At 37.8% G+C, this 23,924-nt stretch overlaps 1 protein-coding gene across 1 annotated transcript in view; it reads left to right on the top strand.

Moving 5' to 3' along the window:
* Positions 1–1,570: 1,570 nt before the first annotated feature.
* The window catches only part of Skap2 (src kinase associated phosphoprotein 2), a 166,396-nt gene continuing 144,042 nt past the window's right edge, over positions 1,571–23,924 (top strand). The window contains exons 1-4 of the mRNA XM_052173738.1: positions 1,571–1,797; positions 10,400–10,505; positions 11,076–11,101; positions 18,872–18,979. Coding sequence (XP_052029698.1) covers positions 1,731–1,797; positions 10,400–10,505; positions 11,076–11,101; positions 18,872–18,979 — 307 coding nt within the window. The 5' untranslated portion in view covers positions 1,571–1,730. The remainder of the gene's footprint in view (positions 1,798–10,399; positions 10,506–11,075; positions 11,102–18,871; positions 18,980–23,924) is intronic.

The following is a 23,924-nucleotide window of genomic DNA, read 5'->3' as shown; positions in this document are numbered from 1 at the left end:
AGTTACCTGGCAACAGCCAGGTGTGCCTGACTCACTAAAAAATGGGCTGCTTGGCCACCTCTCTTGCTACCTTCTCTTGTCTATTGCTTGCTCCTGCTCCTTACCCTCTTTCACCCCATTCCACCTCACCACACTCTCCACGTGCTCATGGCGCCCCCCCCACTTCTCTCTCTACCTTTCTCTGTCTCTATTCCCTCAACTCCCATCCCCATGACCTAAATAAAGTCTATTCTGTATTCTATACTATACCTTCGTGTGACTGGTACCTCAGGGGGGGAAGGGATGCCTCAGAAGGGGCCCGCAAAGGCACCCCCTTCCCCAACACCATACTATACCTCCTACAAACATATCCCTGATTGTAGCTTTGACACAATGTTCTGAGCACGACATTAGTACCTAGGAGAAATCATAAATGATAGCCACTGTTTCTACCAAAGTAGGTAGGTGATATTCATATGTCATTTTGGAAATGACGTGCCTGGCCAAAGGAAAGATGGAAGGTGCAACTTGGGGCTTATCATTAGCCACTATTCCAAGCATATTTGTACTATATATATATATATATATATATATATATATATATATATACTTTACATTCAAAATGTTCTCCCTTGTCAGTCTGAAGACTCCTATCAGCCTCTTTGTATTCTTTAGTGGCACTGGTAGCTTCATTTTCTTTCATGACAAATGTCTACACAGTAGGTTGAATGGAATTGTAAAGGTTGATGGCACTTGAATGTAATTATCAATTCTACACACACACACACACACACACACAGTTTAAAGACTATAGGACCCAGAACTTTTTGGATTTTAAGTTTAAACGTGTAAGATTGAAAGACTCAATCTTTGCTGACTAAACTGAGTATATTTTATATTTTTACTGTTCTAATCACTATTTGCAATTTAAAAATACTTAGAGTGGGCGGCGGGACAGGTGGTTTTCTGGTACATTTCAACACAATTCTGGTGCCTGACCCCAAAAGGATAATGTCTACAACTTCTTCCGTCAGAGTGAGAGAAATTATGCACACCAAGAATAGGTAGAAAAGTAATGTCAGCGCCAATCAGAATGCTCCGCCGTTTTACGACTAGGACTCTCAGGAAGAACTGGCGGAAAATGGGACTTCGTTACCTTCATCCAATGGGACAAAGAAAGCCATGCTAGTTGGGGTGTTATAGTGGAAACTTCATGGTGGGTTACCAGACGAGGGGTTTAAACCTTGGTGAGAACGACTATTTAGATGGTCCCTTAACGGGAAAGAGCGTAAACCTTTTCCCATTATTTTCCGGAACCCAGGAGAAAGAAAGGTGTGGCTGAGGTACCAGTAACGAAAATGGCGCAGGCGAGCTTCAAGGCCCGGTCAGGTGACATAGCTCCAATTCGCTCCCTTCCTTCTGAGGCCCCGCCTCCGGCTTGCTTCCGGGTATGGGCGTGGCCTGTCTGGAGGTGTGTGGGCGTGGCCTGCCCGGAGGCGCTTTCTTTGGATCCTGAGTGAGCAAGGCCTACGCAAGCGCAGTCAGGCTTTAAGGCCAGTCTCCCCGCCCCTTCACCGATAGCCCCGCCCCATTCTCCTGGGCTGGGCGGGGGCAGGGCCCGGCGTCCAGCGACCGCTGGCTGGAGAGCCAGTGACTTCCTTGTTGGCAGTCTCGGCCGGGCCGTGTCCGGAGTCGTAGCCCCTCGGTGCTTACTCGGACTGCTATTGCGAGTCTAGGTCTAAGCCATTACCATGCCCAACCCCAGCAGTACCTCCTCTCCCGGTCCTCTCCCTGACGAAATTAGGAACCTGTTGGCAGGTAAAGAGCGGGAAGGGGGCGGTGACGCTGGGGGGCGGGGGCGCGGGGACGGCGAGCCGGCAGGGACAGAAGAAGCGCTTAGCTCTCACCTTCTGCGGGCAGTGGGGGCGGGCCGTACTGGGGTGTCTAGACTAGGGGTGTCTAGACTGGGGTGTCTAGACTAGAAGGGAGTGGGCGTGTTTGCTGAAATGTGCTGATTCTTCCTGGAGAGCCGGACAGTTACACGTTTCATGAAGACCCGAATGTGAGGGCGGGAGATGAATAGCAAATGTTGATGAATGCATGTATGAGAACTGCGAAAGTAGAAATCCAAGCACTAGTTCTCGGGTGGCCCGGACAGTAAGGATGCAGGTGCCTGCAAAGACTCTGCAGGGCCTCAGGTGTTGGGAGTTAGGAGGCAAAAAGCTACTATTTCCAGCCCCACCCCCATTTCCTTGAACAGTCAGGTTAAACATGTTTATAATTTGAAGAGTGCTCGATTTTCAAATAGCCACTATTTGCCTCAGTAACTATTAAAAGTGAAAAAGGAAGGATGTGTTAAAACTCCTACTTCCTGTTTCATGTGATCAAGGAACTTCATCTTTGCACCCTCATCTTCCCCTTTTCGGCTTTACATTCCCAATTATAGGAAGGAACTTGTAGGAGCTGAAACGTGGTTCCTCAGTTCCTCTGTTAGGTCAGTAATGTCTGGAGGTGTGTATTTCCATGAAGCATCAAGAAAAGGTCCATAGTTCTGCACAAAGTTGAAAATACATTTTCTTAGAGTATCACAAGTCTCACCTATCCTGATGGTCTTGGATATCATCATAGGCTTTGTCTTGTAGATGCTAACATCTGGAAATGGAAAAATTTTAGTTTGGCTGTCTAAAATATTTCTTTCAATATCGATCATGGATAACAGAATTAAAAAGTTTTGCTTAGCTGCCTGTGCTGTCAACTGTGTATTTTAATCGTTAAAAACAATGTCACCTAAAAGGTACATTTGAACTAGTAAGTTACTGTTGCAACAGTATGAGACCAGGCATCATATAATACCTTGTTAAACTGTTGGGTCGTTTGCATCATGTGTGGATGGAGACTTGTGTTTGTATGAACATAATGAGGGTGTGCTATGTCACTCTAAGAAGTGCTTCTTGTCATTAATGGATATCACTAAGAGAAATGCTGAAAGAACTGTCTATGCTGATTTAAGGAAGTATTTTATTTACTTATATGAGAGCTTAGAGCAGTACCACTTTTGTCTCATTACAACTATCATCTTTGGGGGGAAGGGGCAATGCAGGAATTGCATGTTTAGAAAAATATCTTAATAATTAGATCAGAAAAATATTTTGTTCCAGAAACGTCATTGTTTCAGGTTGTTCTAGGTCCATATTTGTAATTAAAAAAAAAATCCCAGTTTATCTTATAAAGCTTGACAACTCCTTTAGAAGGCAACCTGTTATATGGACTCACCGTCATGCTTCCAACATCCTATGTTATGTGACTATAAGACCCATCACTCTCTGACCCTCACAGATTACAGATATTTTTTAGCTCTCTGTTGTATCATGTAAAGAGCTCAGAATTACACATTCACCTGTTAATTCTAACTTTCTGTATATTTCTGCCATCTCTTAAGTTAGAAGTTGAACTAGCATAATGTTTGAAATTAGCTTTTTATAAAATACGTGAGGGATTAAAAACAAACATCAAGACAATAAATGTTTGCAGATTACAAGTTTGCATTACATTTTATTCTTAGACGATGTTTTTAGCTCGTGGGTGTGATATATAGTAAAGGAACATAGTAAAGTGAGCTAGTTTTCCAGGCTTAAAACAACGTAAAATGAGTTTTCAAAGAAAGTTAAGGTTTTCTGTGCAATTAACATCCTTAGATGCTCTCAGTAGTCATTTGTCCCTTGGATCTTGTTGGGAGGCAGGATGAGGACAAGTCCATCACTCAGGTGTTCTTGGGGGAAAGTGCATGACACAATATAGAATTGTAAAATTATAGCGAAGTGATTGCATTGATTTGGAGTTTAGAGATATTGCTGGCATAGCTCTATGATATATAGAAATGAAGATAGGGCATTCTTTTTTAAATTGAAGAAGAGATATTGATTCTGGTAGTTGTAAGCAGTCAGGGCTCATAAAATGCATGGCACAGTGTGAATTAGATAGAAACCAACCTTTACAGGAGTTTTAAGTCCTTTGCTTTCTGTAGAAAGAAAACATCTCACTTTTTGTTTCCTACACTCGTCCTCAAAATCATCAGATGTCACATAAGTGCTTGCTGAGATAGGTGCTCAAATTTATTTTTTTGCCATCATGTTTTTTCTTTGTCATTGTTTTGCCTTTTGATTGCAGTAGATGTAGGCTACCATTTCAATGTCTGTCCCCTTCTCACTCCTTTCCTTTAAAAAAGTAACTATGAAAAGCAAAAATAAAGTTACTACTCTTAACTCTCAATAATAATATCCTTAAAGGAATGACAATATAGTAGTTTGAGCAGTTGTATTTTTTAATAGAATCATTGTACTAAAAATCGAATGCCATAATTTTTTTTAAAAAATAAGAAATGTTAAGTTATTCTTTTTTAGTACAGTTTATATAAAATTTTGTTGAATCAACCTTTGACACCCCCACCCCCAAACAATGAAAGAACAGGTTTATCCTGGATAATTCAAACCAAAGGATAGCCCCAAGCCTTGGCCATTTAATCTTACCCTATACCCAAATATTTTGACTAGGACTAATAGCAAGAAGGGTCTTGATTTATGTGAGCTCTCCTCGGGTAGGCAAGGAGGAGAAGAGTCCTGGGAGTGCCCTGCTGCCGCAGCTCTCGTTAGTTTAATCACCCTGTAAGGACAGGATTGCTAGTAGTTGGTAATCACATATTTGGACTCTTCCTCATCCATTCATATCATGACAACAGTTTTTAAATGGGAAATGTTACCTTCTTAATAAACTAGAAAATAAAACTACTCTTAGAAGAAAATAACTGTCAGTGCACTGAAAAATTAAAACCAAATCAAACAAGCCATAAAGTGACTATATTGTTTCTGCAAGGTGACCTTGAGATTTGTTCTGATGGCAGTTTTGATTAGAAATATCGCCTTTCCCCCCTATTGGGGATTTCCAGAACATTTTTTTTAGCACCTTCACACAGTGTACTAGATAATACTGTTAGGGACACTTGATAAAGAATGCAGTTCAGCTGAAACTGAGGTAGGTGTTTTGTTTTTGTTTTTTCAATGCCAAGTGCAGTATGGCTTGTTTCTCACCCTTCCAAGTCCTGTTTGTAATTTGGTCATCATTTTAGTTTTATTTTTCTTATAAGAATTATTTATGGTATATGTAGTGTTCCATAGCTTCCTTCTGGAGCTCTGGCTGAGTATGCAAAGGGAAGAGTGCCACCTACTGAGTCACCAATAGCCACCTTCTTCTTAGTACCTGGATTATCCAACAGAGCAAGGACAAGCCTTCCCGTTTTGGCAGCAGCAACTGATGAGGATAAAGTTGATAAGAGAATGTTGGATCTGAAAGTGAAATCAGCCCATGGCACCTCTAAGATCCTTCCTTCTACAAATACCGATATGAGTTTGCAAACCAAGGGACCAGAAGTTCATAGAGATTTTTGTCTGGGTCAGATAGTATCTGTAAATGAAGAGGTAGCATTAGGAAAATTACTTATCTATTTACTTAAGAGTAAAATGCCTTCTTTTCTCTTGTTGGGGGCTATTTTAGCATGGCTTTCCAGTGAAAGTATTTTTACCTTCGATTCCTAAGTAAGGCTCTTGATAGTATGTGCATCTTAAATAGTTAATCTAATCTTAATCAGCATTCGGTTCTTTCAAAACATCTAAATGTACTAAAAATGAACTTTCCAAGTATGTTTATCTCTGCTGATACTTGCCATGAAGTACTTGAAGAAAGAAGGTAAGGACACCAAAGGAGGGAAAGGCTCTGGTGGTTTGAAACACAGTTAAGTTGTTGCCCATAAATTGAACATTAAGTGTCATATATGGGTGATAAAAGTGGCACAGGCTAGGTTTTATATCCTCATTATTTATTTAGTTTGTCTTTTTCAATTAAAGCCAAGTCTATCTTTTTCATCCCACTGAGTTTACGTTTCTCTTCCAATCACCTCCTGAACACATTACATTAGATGCTGCCCAACTGTGGGTGGGTGTAGTGTAAATCTCAGGCGAGTGTGTTACTCACTGTGGCTCCTTTGAAGTGTGTGGTGCAAAGATTTTGATTAGATAAACCTAAAGAGGGTGAAAGATGGCCACCTTATCTTTGAACAGCCCAGCTTCTTATCATAATAAACCATGGAGCTTGTACCGCCAGTTTTGAAAATTTTGTAGCCAATTGGATTATAAAACTCAGATTTACTTCATCGCTTGCACTTGGTGATCTGTGCTTCTTCCTGTCTCTTTCCATGTTTAAGAAGTCCACAGTTCAGCAGTAACATGGGAAAGTGCAAGGTAATCCAGGGAAAGGCATTGGCTACAACAATCAATAATTTTTCAATTAGCCAGTTTCCAACTTTGGGTATCTTGCTCCATTGATCTGCATGTGCCCAGTTGAATTGATTTTTATATTTTCCCCAGTAGCTGTTTGGTCAAACCATTCCCTGTTTTAACAGAGAGTGTGACTCTGTTCTGATGGCAGCTGAAAGTGTAGGCTTTAGGTTAACACAGTAGGGTGGGGTGACAGCTCAGCGAACAAAGTGAAATCTGGTTCCCACCATAAGGTAGGGAGACATGTGGAATTAAGTAGTAAAGCCATCTGGGGGACCAGGATTGGTTTTTACAGTTATTTTATTGATGCGAGACTCAGCAAATGGTCGCTTACCCCAGTTCCTGCTTTCTCCTTTAGGCAGATTCAGGCCAGTGCAGAGGTGGGTGTGTGTTAGGTAGAGAGAAGAGGGAGGGGACCTTGTTCTCCACTGCCAGGCTGTTCCATAGTGGAGGTTTGTGAGGACAGGTGCTGAACTCTCACTGCCTTGGGGAGGAGTTTATCATTGGAAGACATTTGTTCTTATAGCGTTTTGCTATTGGATCACCATGGAAGATGGTAAAAAAAAAAAAGTGTGTGTGTTGAGTGTGCTACCTGTCCTCACTCAGTCTAGAGGAAGGCAGGGTTCAAGTTTTCTAGGGGTTCACATGCACAAAGACAAAGAAAACAGAAAGGAGACTGGGAGAACCATTTAGTGGGTGGGGTGTTGAAGCGCTCACTTCCCAGGAGTCAGTTGTCTGCTGAGTGGTTCCCTGATGGAACTGCCTAAGAGCTAGAACATGTCATCTTTTGATTTTGTTTTCAGACCTTAACATTTATGGACAAAGCAGTTGTAAATCTGATCTTTCAGCTGCCTTGCCCCAGATTTTTACAGCTGTTCCCAATGGACGGTTTACTCTTGACAAAGTTAAGGTGTAACAGGAGCAAAAATTACCACCCTGTTTATGTTTCACTGAGATAACTTTTTCCTGTTGCTGACTTACAGTAGAGGCCATGGAAGTGGAGGTGATTCTGCTGTTAGATTTGGGCTGTTAGATCTGCAGCTTCTGAGGCCCATGGGGTGGGGTGCCATCGGTCTGTTGCCTTGCTGGCACCCTCTTTTCCAGGCCTTATTGGCAGGAGCCCAATAGCCGCCTCCCACCCCCAATCCCGCTTTTCCGTGGCTGGCGCCCATGAGTTAAACAAAACCTCTCCTTCGGAGAAAAAGGGAGTCTCCGTCCCTGGGCTCCCGGGCCAGCCTGCACAGGCTGACCTTTTCGTGTAGTCAAATTACCATGTTCCCCCGGAATTACAGAAAGGAGTCAGTGAAATCTGCATATGAACAGGAGGACACGACCTCTAAAGGAAGGTAAAAAAGGGCCAGGGCTGCTCGCTAGCTCACCGAGGCGGGCTATTTCACCATTTGCAGGGCTATTTAGAGCACAATAAAAAGCTTCAAATCTCTTTTCCAACCAGCTAGAGGAGCGCTTGATTTACCCAAGAATTTTATTGCTGCCTTTTGAAATATTACTCTGGCTTTGAGGTACAAAGCCGCAGATCCAGCCCCATTTGTCTAGTGTGGCTGTCCCGAGCTCAGCTGCTCTCTGTGCCCAGCTCTCTGTTCCCCGCTACGTGGACAAGAGCTCGAGGTTTAAGGCTGGCTGGGTTTGAGCTGGTTTCTGGGGGCAAGGCTGGGGCACCCCAGGACAGCCTGGTCCGTGATCCCTGTTCCGGGGCTCTCGCAAAAGCGCCTGGGAGAAAAGTCGGCAAGCTGCCGCAGTACTTCTATTGCTGCCAGCGGAGGCTGGCGTATTTCATCCGTTAGACCTGACGGCAGTGTATATTTTAAGATGCATCCTAGACTTCTAAAGCTTAAATACTAACCAAGTCTATGGGCAACCAACAAACCAGATTGTTGCAGCTTTTCCCAGCTAAAGTTCTCCTCTAACACCACCCCTAGCAAAGCAGTTTGTTCTCTTTATCCTTTTAGAGAATTATCGAAAAAGCCAATGTTTGGAAAAATCGTCCTAATTGCTTTTAAGACATTTTCTAGGAAAAAGTGTGGGAATAAATATATTAAACGTATCATTTTAAAAGTATAGATGTTTTCCATACCCAGTCCTCCCCTTGAGAAATTTGGATTTTTCCTAACTCTTTCAACAAATGTTTTCTCAAAATAGAGGGATGGGTTCCCGTTTCCAAGCCACATCGGGCAGGCTTTTAGGAAACAGCAAGTTGATCATGCAATGTTTGTTTCTGAGGTTGTTTTCTGAGTTTTTATAAAACTGAAATGACCTTTTAAAGAAATAACTCTTGCGCAGTAATTTGTTCTGTTATTGCTTCCGGAGATAGAAAATAGATCCTGTTTGTTTAAACTGGGATTGCATAATGAAAATGTAAAATAGGCAATTAAATACTCGTGGAAGAGGGAATTAAAGACAAACATTGAACGAAAATAACATTAAGCAGACTGTTCACCAGTCTATGTGTCTGTGAGTCTTGCAAGTATAGGGTGGGTTGGGGAGGGCTAACGGCATAGCCTGCTACTTCTTGTTCCGTGTTTAAAAAACCAAGGATCTCTTTCAGCTACAGCCTGGCGAGTCCAGAGGTGGCCCCTTCCTGCTCCTGTGGGTAGAAGTTTTACTCTTTTGAACCCACTTGAGAATTTGTCCCAGGCCACTGACCTCTGCCTCTGCCTCTTTCCCCAGTCAGTATTTTAGGGGCCACAGAAGGAAAGAAGAGCCCGGAGATTCTGCTTTTTGATACTCACTTTTAACATATACTTGCCGTGAAGAGATTGATTCATGTTTTAATTTTATTTTTTCCCTTGTATTGGCTTAGCAAAAAAAAAAATGCATTTATTATGAATATGTAACAGCTTCATCCATGTTCCTCATTGGAGCAAAATACTTTCTGTAATCAAGAATCTAAAATTCTTTCTGCAAAATACTTTATGTAATCAAGAATCTAAAATTGATTGCATTCTAGTCTCCATAGTAGGTTTTAAAAGGTTAAATATAAATACAATTGAGATTATTGTACTTTTCATTACTTATGTGAATATTATGTTTTGATCTTTTTATCCATGTAAGTTAGGAGACAAAGTAGTTAGAGAAAAAGAAAGTAAGTCACACATCTTTTGGTATGGAATGTGGGTGATTTGTCTAAAATTTTAATGCAGTTCTCTTAAGAGATATTTTAAAGTGAGTCATGAAATTCTGAAAATAAAATATGTGTAAGCTATCCAATATTTTATGAACAATAATAATGGATGTCTAGGAATCAAACCAGTAAGGACTTCTTGGAACTTTACAGGAGAGGAATCAGCCAACACAATATCTAGGAGTTTACTAAGATTTCAGAAGAGACCTTGGGGAATGTTCTATAAAGCCATAGAAATCAGTTTCTTAGACACTGTACTTTTAAATAGTAGAAGAACCCATGTTTACACTTCTTTATTTAACTAGTATTCCAGGTCACAGAAAGCAAGGTGGGAAGAAAAGACAACTGGCTGTCTTTTGACTTGAGGGTAGCCGGCATGGGTGGGGCAGGTAGCAAGGAGGCGGGTATGATATGAGAATCTTGGCTAGAAAAAAAAAGGGCATTTATTTTTTTCCGTTAAGCATTAGACATTATGTGTTCCTGAAAATAGATTATACTGGAGGAAAACAAAGTGTTATCAGAGGCTTTAGCTTGTCTTTATAAAGTACTATGACTTGTTCTTATGGCAACTTATAAAGTAATTATAAACGGATAGTGGCACATTCATAAAAGCCTTCCGCTTGCTTTATAGAAGAGAATTTGTTTGATGGGCACCATAGTCTATTAAAACTTGCGTGTTTCTTTTTAGTTTAATGATACCAAACATCCAAATAGCATTTGCTGTGCTAAGCATCAGTATAATAGACAGATTTTATTTAGCTAAGTGGTGAACTGATTTGTCCAACTTAGTTTTTGAACTGTATTTCAGCTGCTCTGCTTCGGACAGATGAATAACCACCATAAACTGCACAGATATCAACACTTAAGTGTACAAACAATCACTGGCCCATTTGTCTTCACACAGAAAAGGTTCTTTTCTATAATTTGTATACTGTTTTTATATTTCATGGTTTAGATGTTGAAACATTTGTGGCAGACACACTGAAAGGGGAAAATTTATCCAAGAAAGCCAAGGAAAAGAGAGAATCTCTCATTAAGAAGATAAAAGATGTAAAGTCTGTGTAAGTCACTTGCCTTTTATTACTAATTTCTTACTTGTTAATAAGTCTGTAATTAATGTTTATTATGGAGTTAAGTTTTATGTTCTGGCTTATTAATGTTAAGTATTTTTAAAGGGAAGAATATATTTCCACTATAATAGTTTCAAATGCAGATATCCTTTGTGTTGATAGTTATATATTTTTTTCTAAGTATGCTAGAAAAATGCTAAGTGTTTATTTTGAGCATCTGAGGACATTTTGGAAGTTTTAATATCCATGTGAAAAATACCTCAGACCTTGAAAAAGACAATCTTTTAAACTGTAACCGCATTAAATAAATAAATACATAAATAAATGTAGATATTAAAGATATAGTCTACTATTAGGTCTTTTTAAAAATTCTCTTTTTCCATACTTAAATGTATGTATTATGAATTTCTAAGCCTTTAGAAATTGTCATTTTAGGATAGAAATTTTTTCTCTAGACATATATTTGTAATACACATTTTGAATTTGAAATATTGCTATTAATTAGACCTTGCCTTGGTTTTTCACCCACATCTAAATGTTTTATTTTCTTTATTTTTACAGCTATCTTCAGGAATTTCAAGACAAAGGTAAATATCAAATCTTAAATATTTTCTTTGGTGGAGATTTTCAATAGGCTAGTCTTAACGTTCTGAAATTTTATAGTTGGAATGAAAATTTTAATTTCCATGCTATGTGTTTAGATCTTCAAGATGAGAGTGCTAGCTCCCCCTGCTGAGGGGAATATTGAGAAGCGGATCTAGAATCCTGTTTCATAGTCGTGGGTTCTGTGGTTGTGAGTGGCAGGAGTCTAAGGACAGGCATGCCCTCGCAGTCCAGCAGAGTGCTTAGATGACCCCGGCTGAGCTGTCACCTCTTGCCATCTCCCATGACAGAGATTGCTTTACGGGGTGCAGGTGCTTCGTGATTTTTGTGACACTGGAGATGGAACACGTGCTATGCAAGACACTCCATGAGCTATATGTCCCTAGCTCTTAGGTCATGATTTTAAAGGATGGGTAAAAATAGGTATGAATTTTAGTTGTCAGCATGAATAACATGTTTTTTTTTAATTCGATATAATTTATTTACATTTCAAATGATTTCCCTTTTCTAGCCCCCCCACTCCCCGAAAGTCCCGTAAGCCCCCTTCTCTTCCCCTGTCCTCCCACCCACCCCTTCCCACTTCCCCGTTCTGGTTTTGCCGAATACTGTTTCACTGAGTCTTTCCAGAACCAGGGGCCACTCCTCCTTTCTTCTTGTACCTCATTTGATGTGTGGATTATGTTTTGGGTATTCCAGTTTTCTAGGTTAATATCCACTTATTAGTGAGTGCATACCATGATTCACCTTTTGAGTCTGGGTTACCTCACTTAGTATGATATTCTCTAGCTCCATCCATTTGCCTAAGAATTTCATGAATTCATTGTTTCTAATGGCGAATAACATGTTTTTAAATGCTGATCTTTATTTTGGTTCTTTTGATTTGAATAAATGTGTGTGTTAGACATTTTTAGAGATGGGTATTTGGCTTTTGAGATGTGTGGTAGTGCTGGTGAGCTGACGGTTTTCCTTTAGACTTGAGAGACTGTTGCTCAGCACTGGAACTTCCAAGAACTTCATAGTTTCAGTTCTTTGAGAGGACCTGCGCACTGTCATTATTTCAAAGGTGCTAATTCACAGGTCATGACCTTCAGCTTGTGAATGTCAGTATGAAGATAAGAATGTGAGGTCTGCTAATCTGTGGAACCAGTTTCCAAGTCTGGACAAGACAATAGTGTGGCACCTTCTAGCTGGGTCCTGACATTAATTCCCATCTGAGCTGTCTGCAGTGAGACAGCTTTAGGACGCCAAGTTCTTAGCTCCACACATCCTCAATTTCAAGTAGTCACAGTTTCTTTCACAGTTGTTTGTCAGGACTGGTGTGATCCAATTGGACTAAGAGAAGTTTTGCCCTACGAAAATGCAGATAAGAGCAGGCAAAGCCTCCTCCTTCTTAGTCCTTATGGTTGTGTGCCTCAGGGGATCTTAAACTTGGCCTTCATCCTATTGCATTTACTTAGGTACCTGCACAAATGGGTTTATACATTTTGATGATGATTTTTTTAATATAATTGTTTGTGAGGAAATAATAGATACCGGGTTTTACCTCTTCTCGAAAGGCAGATTTTGATGCACTGACTATTTGCTGAACTCTCATTGTGACTTAATTATTTGGACATTAAAAAATTTTAAGCTAAGAAGGCATGATAATGGGAAGCCATTGTATAATTGCATGCTTTCCCTTTGGGATTCTGTTTTAGAACTTGTTCAGGTGTGTGGATATTAAAATTACATTACTGAGATACATTCTTTGTCTCCAAAGAATATGGAAGTTTATACAGTATTTGATAGAAATTGAAAAATGAGCCTAGAATAAGAGTTCAAATAATGTGGAATTCAGAGATTTCCCCATAATCATTTTCCTCTGAATAAGTCATTTGCAGCTCAATACTGCTGAATTGAGTTAACTAATCACCAAGAGTGCCGGCACAAAGTAAGCCTGTGGATAAATTAGATGTATACCTTGGAGAAATATGAGAAGCTGAGTAATTTTATGCCATCACACCCTCACAATATATTCAGTTTTGTTCTAAAAAGACTATTTTCTAGCCTATTAGGACTAGTAAAGGACACAGACTTAATGGTTGCAAAATGATTACCCAGCATGCATCTTCTTTCAAAGATCTCTACTCTGAGTGAATTCAGTTCCAGGTGGTTTGATGCTGCTGTCTGTGCTTCCAGTCTCTCCTAGGTGTCTGGTCATGATCCTGTGTGTTCATGTCCTCTGCGTTCCAACCTCCCTGCTTCCTCCCACTGCTGTCTTGCCATTGTAGGTTCACAATGATGCGAAGAAAAACAGGTTTCACCTTTGTATTCCATCCTTTAGTAAGCTAGTGGTAGGTTAATTTTAATATCATTATTGAGAGAAAGAGGTCCAGGTAGAAAGTTCTTAAAATGAGTTAACTGAGATTTACTCATTTATAAGTTTAGTTACCAATTTCTGTAATGTTCACAGATGTCTATTTCTGTCTTCCTGTCTCTCTCATTCCTTCCCCTGCATTGTAGGATCTTCCATCTTGGGATTTACAAAGCACAGTCTACAGGTTGTTCAGTCTTTAAAATTAGTTGGACTGAAATCATAGTTACAGCCTTAAGTTGTATAGATCTTAGACTATTTCCTTTGGTATGTCTTCTTTGACTGAGAATAGCCTACTTTATTGTAGTGGCATTTAAATGTCGAGGCTTACCACTAGCTTTCCTATTATTTATATTCATTTCCAAAGGAAGATAATATTTTAAAACTTCCCATTGGTTTCATTTTTGAAGGCTCTCCTTATATAATTGAGCATAGATTCTCCATTGAGGTCTGTAACATTGTAACTTTAGAATAATTATCAGTTGTTCATCTAAATGCCTTAATTTTTAGTAAAAAATAGATTTGAATCTAGGCAAAAAACAGTGTACTTGGTATAGTCCCTGCTATTCATTAGAAATATTGCCTATTCATGTAGAAAAAAAAAAAGGTCCCTGTAACTCTGGAACTCTTGAGCAAGATAAGTAACTAAGTATCATAGTTGTAATATATCCTGATACTGTCTAGTGTTCTCCTGAATCCTAACAGTGTAGGCTACAGGTCTTTGCACACTGGAATTATGCTCTATGATTAAAAACAAATTTTTTAAAACAGCATCTCTTTTGCAGCCCAGGCCAGCCTCGAGTTCAGGATTTTTCTGCCTCTGCCTCCCAACCCTCCCCATAATACATAATTATTTTATAATTGTTCATTGTCACAGTTCTCTTAAAGTGACTTAAAAGTTATTTTTGCAGTTTATACATTACTATTTTTGTAAAGATGATTATTATTAATCATTAGCTAGAATTTTCCAGTACATATTAGGTCTATCACAAAGAGTTGTATGCTGGTTAAATTTTTACCTTGTATTAGTGTCAGTACTGATTTAGGTATTGCTTCCTTTCTAGATTTATCAGAATAAGGTAATGTAACACATAGTAGATATTCAGTAAATTCTTCCCAGTGAATGTTCTCCATTGTGACTTTGTTTCTCAAGAGGTTTGAAGTTAATCTTGATTCAGAAGTTCAGTTTTGAAAGACGTTTTTAGAAATGTCTAAGTCCTTTAAAAAATAGATATTAAGTGGGATGCTATTTTTTAAACTCCCTGCCTTTTGCCCTTCCTGTGCTGATCCAGCATAGTAGACCTGTACTTCCTGCAGAGCCCCCTGCACTAGGCCAACATCTAGTTTTTAAATGGGATTGCTTTAGATACGGCAGCTTAAGAGCTCTTATTTTCTCCTTAGAGTCCCTTTCCCTCTAACCGTGAAAAAAATTTAATAGATTTTTGTCCTTACAACTCTATCAGTATTGTTAAATATGCACAGATTTATTTAGAAAGCAATTTCCTTTGACCTTCTCGTTTGTATTATCTAAGCTTATTAGTGGACCACTTTGTAAAAATAGCAAGACTGTTAGGTAAGAGGGGATATATTTTAGTTTGTCCTAGTGGAGTCTTCAGACTAATGGAAGAGCCAGTCTTTGGGTTTAATTTCCTAACAGTATATTCTCAGTTGAAACTTAACTCCATAATGAAATCTGAGCAAATTAAACTCAAGGAGTTCTATTCCACCCCTCCCTCCTTCCTCATGCTTGTACAGTGTGTTAAAGCATGTTTGAGATAATGGCGCCTGTAATGGTAGGAGCCTATTTCCAGGGCAGTCCTGGAGAAATGATGCCCTTATTTCAAATCTCTGCCTCAGTTTGGTGTGAGTCATGTTTATTGTCTGTTGGCTCTAAGTTGGCCTTCTAAGAATGAGAGGAAAATCTTATTTGTGTCATTCAGTGTTTTAGGAACTAAACGTCCTTTAAGAAATTGCAGAGTAAGTGCAAATTTATATATTTACTATGTATTATTACTGGAGAAATTAGATTGGTCAAATGAACGGTTTTAGAAATTAATTTGTTTTCATTTGGAGTTATCTCTCCAAATTTTGTCCTCTATGCTCTGTGTGAAGGAGTAATTATTCTTTAAATAAATAATATGTTAGTTATAATTTTCCTTAAGTTAACAGTGATACAAATTTATGAAGAACAGGTGATATTTAAATATGTATACAAATTAGGCTGTAAATTTTAGGTATATTTGGCCGATTATCTGATTATATTTCAAATAGAACTTTATTTGACAAAATAAGCGATCAGTTGGGCAGAATGCCTTCATTGGTGGTAGAGCTCACGGCTAACCCATCGCTGTTGGCTGCGTCTCTAGGCATTTATGAAAATGGTAAATGATTATAAGCCCTGTGAAAAGGGATGGCTAGCAGTATTATAAATTTCAAAATAGTTATCAGGGACCTATGCTGCTGTGGTGCAATTAAGCCTGGAAGTTGCCACTAAAACGCTGGGAAGGGAAGCCTTGGATCATTGTCTTTTAGATGGTTAACTTTGTATCGTTAATTAAACTTTTGAAAGTTGTGGGATAAATCAAATGCTTTTCTAGGGAAACAAGAAGCAGTATTAATGAGCAACAACCCCATAATTATCCTTGTGAGTACATAACAGGGACACATTCATGTCTTTTCTTTGCGCAATAACTTTTACAAAGAAGTATTTTTAAACTGATCATTAATTTTATGACCACAGAAATGAGATGCAAAATTTATGCTGTTGTCATTGGCACAGGCTCAAGGCACCATGGACATTATGTGTGATTGTAATAGAATGACTGCCAACTAATGACTCTGCAGGCATTACATTTGAGCATGCTTTTCTTTTAGATGTCTGATTAGTCTGTAATGCTTTCAATTATGTCTGTAAATTGTATTGGATACTTTTACCTGATGCCCATTGTTGATTCCGAGTTCAGTATTTTATTACATAAACACACATTGAATGTTTTCCTTTTAATTTATAGAATCCTTTGTAGGTATAGCTAAAGATACTTAGCCCTGGGGAGGAAAGATGCCGTGTGCTACTCAACAGCGACCCCTGTGTTCAGTTAAAGATCCTCAGAGGAGAACAGCTTATCCTCTTTATTGGATGAGGAAATGGTTGGAAAACAAACTCAGAGGAGGGTAAAGGGGTGGACCATCAGTGCAGTAAAACCATGCTGAAAAGTAGTGTTTTTCAATTTAATACACTTTAAAAAAGATCATTTCCCACACAGATGCTGTATAGATTCCTGTACGTTTAGACAGTTCTTGGGATCAGAGAGGGGTGGCAAAAGGTGCTGTGGGAAGGGAAGTAAACAGTCCTGTGGCAGTATTTAACTTAGCTTGTCTTTGGTAAATACAAATATCACGCCAATTTAAAAATCCATTCTTTCAATCAATTTCAGTTCTTATAATAGGCCAATTGAAGACAATTTAATTTTAATAATAATCTAAAAGTATATATTTTAAAAAACAAAACTAGAGAGGTCTTCAACATGTCAGTGACAAATTTTTATAGAATATATTTTCTTATTTTAAATGTTTTTGGTGTTAACAGTGTTTATAATCTTGTTATATATAGCATATACATAGACTATAGATTGGTTTATGAGTCCATGTGTGTAAAATCACATACATTAAAATAGACAATAGCCATATCAAAGTTAAACTATTGATTTTTAAAACTTTAAAATAAGTCTTAATTCATCCATTCATTTCCATACTGAGTGTGAGGATTAAGCCTGACTATCTCAATTCATTTCCATGTATTACTTAGCTTTACTGTTTTCTGTAGTTATAGTAGCTAATATATTGAAATCTAAGTTGTGAAAATGTATATAAAGTATCCTGATGCCTTAGAAATTTAGCAAGGTTTATAGTTTAGTGTGTAATGTGAAGAGCCAGTAGAAAATCAATATTATAACAATTCTTCATTAAAAATAGGTCATAGTAACTAAAAGTAACTGAGAATTTTGTGATCTTTATTGTACATTCCATGTACAATCAAACATGTTCAAAATATTTTGTTAGCATTTTATGAGGCTCCTTTTCAAGTAAAAACTTGATGTATAAAAGAAACATTGTAATATCCTGGAAAGCACTACTTTGAGTGCCTTAAGAAAGATGAGTTCTAAAGAGGTGGCAGCATCTATGTGCAGTCCTTGGAACTTTGATTACAAACATATTGCCATATCTAGTGTATCAGTGACAGACTTGGTAAGGATGATGAGATAGGCATTCTGCTCTTGTCTTCATGAGGATGTCACCATCTCTGCAGTTTCAAGGATAAGGGTGATGATTGTACATGAAATGGCAAAATCATAAGGAAATAGAAATTAACATTTAATTCTTAAATTATGTAGACAATATTATCTTGAAAAAGGCAACCTCTATTAAAAATGTTCAGGAAAATGGGAAGAAGCATCAGATGGATGCCAGAGGATGCACATGTCCTTTTTTAGCCAAACTTCCTTTAACTGATAGCAGATAATTTAAATTGTTATTGGATAGTATACTATTAGGCATATGTTTTTCTATATTGTTGAATTCTTAAGAAAAATAAATGTATAACTGAGCGTAGCAAATAGCTAATTCATTAAAAAATATTTTAGTCAAGTACACGAGAAAATACCCCAGAGCTCTTATCATGGGGATTAAATATGTAAAGCAAACAGATTATAAAAGCCCTAACAAACCATCCTAGGATTTGAGAACCAAGTAGGAAACAGGCTCCCACATGAAACCAGTGTTTGAAACCACTGTGTGAAAACAGGAAAGGTTTGTATGTTATTGTGTTTGAATTTAGAGAGATTATATGACTCTTAAAGCATTTTCTGCCTAATGAATTCCTGCTCTTGAAAATGTAACTCCTTTTATCAAATATAATCCTATGACTTTTAATGGAAAGCGTGTTCCCCTGGCTTTACCTAGTCAACCCTTCATTACAGGCTTCAGACGACTGCACAGGTAAGGGGAGTACAAGCACATGAATTGTTTTCTCAGTTGCTCTCTTTCCACTTTTCAGTTCTTGTTATTCTCATTATTTTATTGGTTTTGCTTAGTTGTTTTGTTTTGTTTTTTTCTGTTTTCTTTGAACTTCTAGAAACCTCGATCTTAGCACTGAATTCTTTTGGGTCAGAAGTATGCAGTTGTCTGCTGACTTTTAAAACTATTTACTAAGTCGTTTATATCACAATGGATATAAAATAATGTCAGGCGTGGTTTTACATAGTTAAATAGGTCTTTTTGTGTATTTTATTATTTTTTTTCTGTTGCAGTGACTAAACTTAGTGGTAAAACTGACCTCTTTTGTCAGGGTATCATTAATTTCAGTGGGTAAATCATAGAAGGCATTTCTCTGATTCATTTACAGGTGATGCCGAGGAGGGGGATGAATATGATGATCCTTTTGCTGGGCCTCCAGACACGATTTCCTTAGGCTCAGAGCGCTATGATAAAGATGATGATGGCCCCTCGGATGGTATGTGACATTCTCTCATAGACTATACGTCTTGGCAGTTTCATACAGATCTGCATGTAAAGGGAGTGGGCTTAACAGAAAGCAGAAAGTATGGGATTGGGGGTACCTCATGTATAATACAACCTTTCCGAAGAGCTCTCTCTAGTGGTCCTAGGAGGCTTTGTGAATGTGTAGTTGCTGCTTTTGTAAAGAAAACTCTTTTTACTAAAATTTCTAGGCGAGTGCTGGTATTATTACAGGAAGGTTCTTAGTAACAGTTTGTTGGTTAATTTAATACGATCATATTCTTGCTTAATATTTGATTGTGTTCCTTAATGTTTTTTTGTATTATTTATTGTATGAATAATGAACAAGATATTTGGCATATTTTTCTTAAAACTTCATACAAAATGAGTTCATAAAATATTAAATTAATTATTTCTACATTACCTTCTCATATTAAGATAGTTTTTTTCTAATCAAATGCCTTTTTACTATACATTTTCATTTTTCTGATCACCCTTTAACCCTGCCCCATATTATGCATTAGTAATACCATGTCTTGTATTAATTGAATTAGTAGTAGAGTTTATTGTTTATATTTTAGTGATTTTTAAAACCCATGGACTGTTCCCAGACTTATGAATCTTATTTTTAAGATGCAGCAAGTGCCTCCTTTTTGATAGCTAGTCAAGTGAATCTGCACTCCAGAAAGCTTGTAAGAGTGATCTATAGTTATAAATTAAGAATGCATACCAGTGCATTAGCCATGCATATTAATTTGTGCCACTCAAAGTTTCACTGAGACATAGAAATGAAGGATGCCTTTTGTCACCATACGATGATCAGACTGTGCAGTTCTGTCTCTGAGTACAGTTGCTGAATGAAAATGTGCTTCCTGTATCGAAGCACTCCGCATTCCGTGTTATCCAGATCATTCCCTTTGGAAACATAAATTGCTTTTATGAGGTATAAAATTATGTCTATTGCAGAACAGGGATAAGTCAAGTACAAGCATAAGTGATAAACATTCTAACCACTGATTCAGAACAAAACAGTCTTTTTTTACATCCAGAACTTTGTCCAATGTGTAGCAGTGATAATTGCATCCATTTTGTGTTAACTTTTATGTTTAATACATTTTAAAGGGAGGAATGTTTTCTGTCTTCTGTCGTTTGCAAAGATGCATGCTTCTTTTCACCAGTGCTTGCCATCCATAACCAAGCACCACCCTCTCCGTCCTCATCTCTACCATTTTATAGTTGAAGAAATAGTATTTTTAGGCAAAATAATGATTATTAAAGATGCACTGTTTTAAGACTCACTTCAATTATTTGGTTTGCTTTTCTGTAAACTGTATGTGTATGTGTATGTATGTATGCATCTGTACACATGCACAGAGACAGAACATTTATATTTAAAAGAATAAACATACATTGACTATATCATCAAGTAGGTTTATCAAGTTCTCAAAAATCGCGTAAATATTTTGATATATAGGGGCCATTATATTGAATATTAAAAAACTCTGCAACTTAAAAAATAATCTATCAGTTAAATTTATATGATCCAAAAACAGTCTAAAAGTGAATTGTTATTAAATTATAGAATATTCTTATGATTATTGTTTTCTCTCTTAAGAATAAATGATTTTGGTGACCAGTGAGATGGGTGCTAGGCCTGAAGACCCGAGTCCCAGCCCCAGGACTTGTGGTTGGAAGAGAAAACCAATTCCCACAAATTGGCCTCTGGCCTTCTCAGAAGTGCTCTGGTACATATATGCATCACTCCCATAAATAAATAAGTATAAAACAAGTTAAAATTTTCCATGTGTTTCCAAAATTGAAATAAACCCACTGATATGAAAAACCTTGTTAAAAACCTTGATGGCATGTTTATGTGTAGTACCAGTTTTGTTAAATATCTGTGCTTATGTATGTATGTATGTATGTATGTATGTATGTATGTAAGCAATTCTTGAGCAGATTAGACATTCTACTTTTATTTTGATATATTAGTAATAGGATTGTAGCAGCTTTACGTCTTCTTGGAACATGGTAGGCTAATTTTCAGATAGTCACCGGACATTGGCTCCAGCCTAGCAGCTCATCAGCTTGCTCTTTGCAGTGAAGATTTTGTCTGTATTCTCTGTGATTCGTGGAATATAATTTCCTTTCCTGTTATCAGTCTAATGATGTGTTAATTACAAAAATGTATTTAACAATAACTATAGCCAGTTTAGCCTTTGTCAAGTCAAGTTGTTGTTTTGTCCTTTTGACTTTTACCTTATGACAGGCACTAGCAGTCTCTGAATGTTGATGGATTATAAACTCTAAGCATGAGAATATATTTTTCATAGAGTTAATGTAATTTTCAAGGTATTGTAAAGGTCAAAGCTGCACATCTCTGTGAATTCTAAGTCTGTCTTTCCCTTTAATATTTCTTTTTCTCTGTTCCTCTGGTTCAAAAGTTCATCCAGTTCCCAAATGGCCACCTAATTTTCCAGTTATTCCCTCAAGCCATATGTGTTTTGGTTTCTTTATGGTTTATTAGGTACTGTAGGAAAGTAGCATAAGTTATATCTTCTAATGAAATTCAAGCACACTTCAGTGATGCTTCGACTTGATTGCTGGTAGCAATTAAATCACAGGCAAGGAGAATAATGCATAATCTCACAAAGTCCAGACTCCATATCGACACTGAATGGGGATGAAAACAGAAACAAAAACAAAATCCTCGAACCCTGCCAGACATGTTGTTTCCAGCCTGCCTGGTTTCTGTCTTCTTTTCTGTCTGTTGTTGGCCAGCTGCCTGATGGATAGCAAAATCATAACTTGCTGTGTGCTAACAGGCAGAGTTCACGTGTAGGTTATTGAGACCTGATAAAGGGTTAGATGGAGTTTTGATTTTCACATTGGACCCTGGTACACCAGATTAATGGAATTTCAATGAGAGACTAGAGAAGCCACAGCTTTGTCAGAGAAACAGATGGAGATCCTATAGTCACGTCTGCTCATTAATACTAGTTGCGTGAAAGGTGCTCTCTCCTCTATACAAACGAGTTGATATAATTGATTTTTGAGTGGTACATTGAAGAAAAAAGCACCTTATTGATGACTGGACTTGTAACATAAATAGTGACAGATTTTTGTATAGTTTGTAACATAAAAATGTACTTTGTGATTTTTTTCTCTCTCTTTGGAAACACTTTCTATTTTTTAGAAAAGAAATATATCTTGAGACCAATAGCTAAAAAAGGAGGAAATGCCATACTGAAAAAGAATAGCAGGCTATGTTTTATTTATAAATGGCTGTATGGATGCTGTCAGCTGCGTTTTGATATGGTAACATTTAAAAGAAAGCAGATTCTTTCTATTTGCTTCATATTTTTCTTTTTCTGGAAAATCAAGGACACAAGTTCATGATTGGTTTGGTCTCATTGTAGTTCACTCTTCAAAGTTTTATGCTAATCATGCGGCTGGAGATACTTTGGGGTGCTAATATATAATGGGTAATTTAGTAATCAGATAAAATTAGAGATAATTAGGCTGAAAGCTTCAAAGACACCCCTTATTGAACACACAGTGCAATGTTTGTGCACTGGGGTAAGCCCTGCACAGTTGTTGCTAGTCACTAGTCACAACTGACTGTGTTAGTCATTAGTACAGTGACTTGAATTTCCACTTTCTACACTGAGATCATTTTTCCTTTATTTTTATTGTTTGTGAAAGGAGGTCTCTTACCCTACAGCATTGTGGTGGATCTCCGAGGCGAGGTGAAAGAATTCACTCAGTTGGAAGACATGTATTGGCTCTTCTTGTCAATGGCAGGTCGAAGGATCCCTCTGGACATTTGTTACAAATCTGAGTCAGGGCTAGACCATAATCACTTCATGGATAAGAATCTGGAACCTCTAGGGTGAGAGTGTAGGAGAGCTAAAGTGAAACAGAAGTAGAGAGGACTCATTGTGTGCATCCTCCTAATTAGAAGTCCCAGTGAAAGAGGTGACAGGTAGGGAGTTGGCAAAGGTGTGCACTCATATGCGCAGACTTTTGTCTATGATCTGTTCCTTAAAGCTTGGAGATTAGGAAAAAAGCTAAGCTATTTTGATCATAATTTATGATATCAAATAACCTTTTTCTTTTTTTTTTTATATACCTTCCCTTAAGAAACTCTAGCATATAAAAATTTGGATTTATAAAACATGAACACTACTTTTTCCAAAAGACTACTTAAAAGGGGCTGGGCTGGGCTGGCAGGAGAGCTTAGTGGGTTAAGGTACTTGCTGCTAAACCTAATTGTCTGAATTCAGTTCTAGTCCACATGGTGGAAGAAGACAGCTGATTGCTTCAAGTTGTTCTCTGATCTCTTCACAGGTCCCATGGCACATGCAAATGTGTGTACGTGTGTGCATGCGCTCACACACACCCACCTACCCACCTACCCACACAAACACATACACAGAGAAATGTAATTTAAAAAACATTAAAATATGCTATCCGGGATGCCTAAAAATAATGAGCTTTCACAGGCCATCTAACATGGCTTAGATATCACAAGCCATCCACATGCACATAAACTGTGTGCTGCTCTTGAAGAAGACGTTTTCACGCGTAAAATCAGTTATAGCACTAATTGTTTCTTATACAATGTAAAGCAGTACTTGTTTTACTTTTTTCAGGGTTTCTCTAGACTATGAAATAATATTTGTAACTAGAAAAGAATTCTTTCAAGATATCTATTCAAGTGCTTTTCTACCATAGTATCCTGTGCTTTTGATACCTAATTTTTTTTTATTCTCAGAATTTATCGGTTAATTGGGGATTGAACCCAGGACTTTTGAGTGTGGGACTAGCATCCTTCATCTCCTAAGAATTTAGCTTTCAATTTTAACATATCCTGTATATGTAAAGCACATTTATATATTTAAATATCTTATTTTAGTATTCTAAATTACTAGCTTGTA

Source organism: Apodemus sylvaticus, chromosome 2 (genome assembly GCF_947179515.1).
Source record: "Apodemus sylvaticus chromosome 2, mApoSyl1.1, whole genome shotgun sequence".
NCBI lineage: Eukaryota > Metazoa > Chordata > Mammalia > Rodentia > Muridae > Apodemus > Apodemus sylvaticus.
This window is presented reverse-complemented; position numbering and strand designations above follow the sequence as displayed.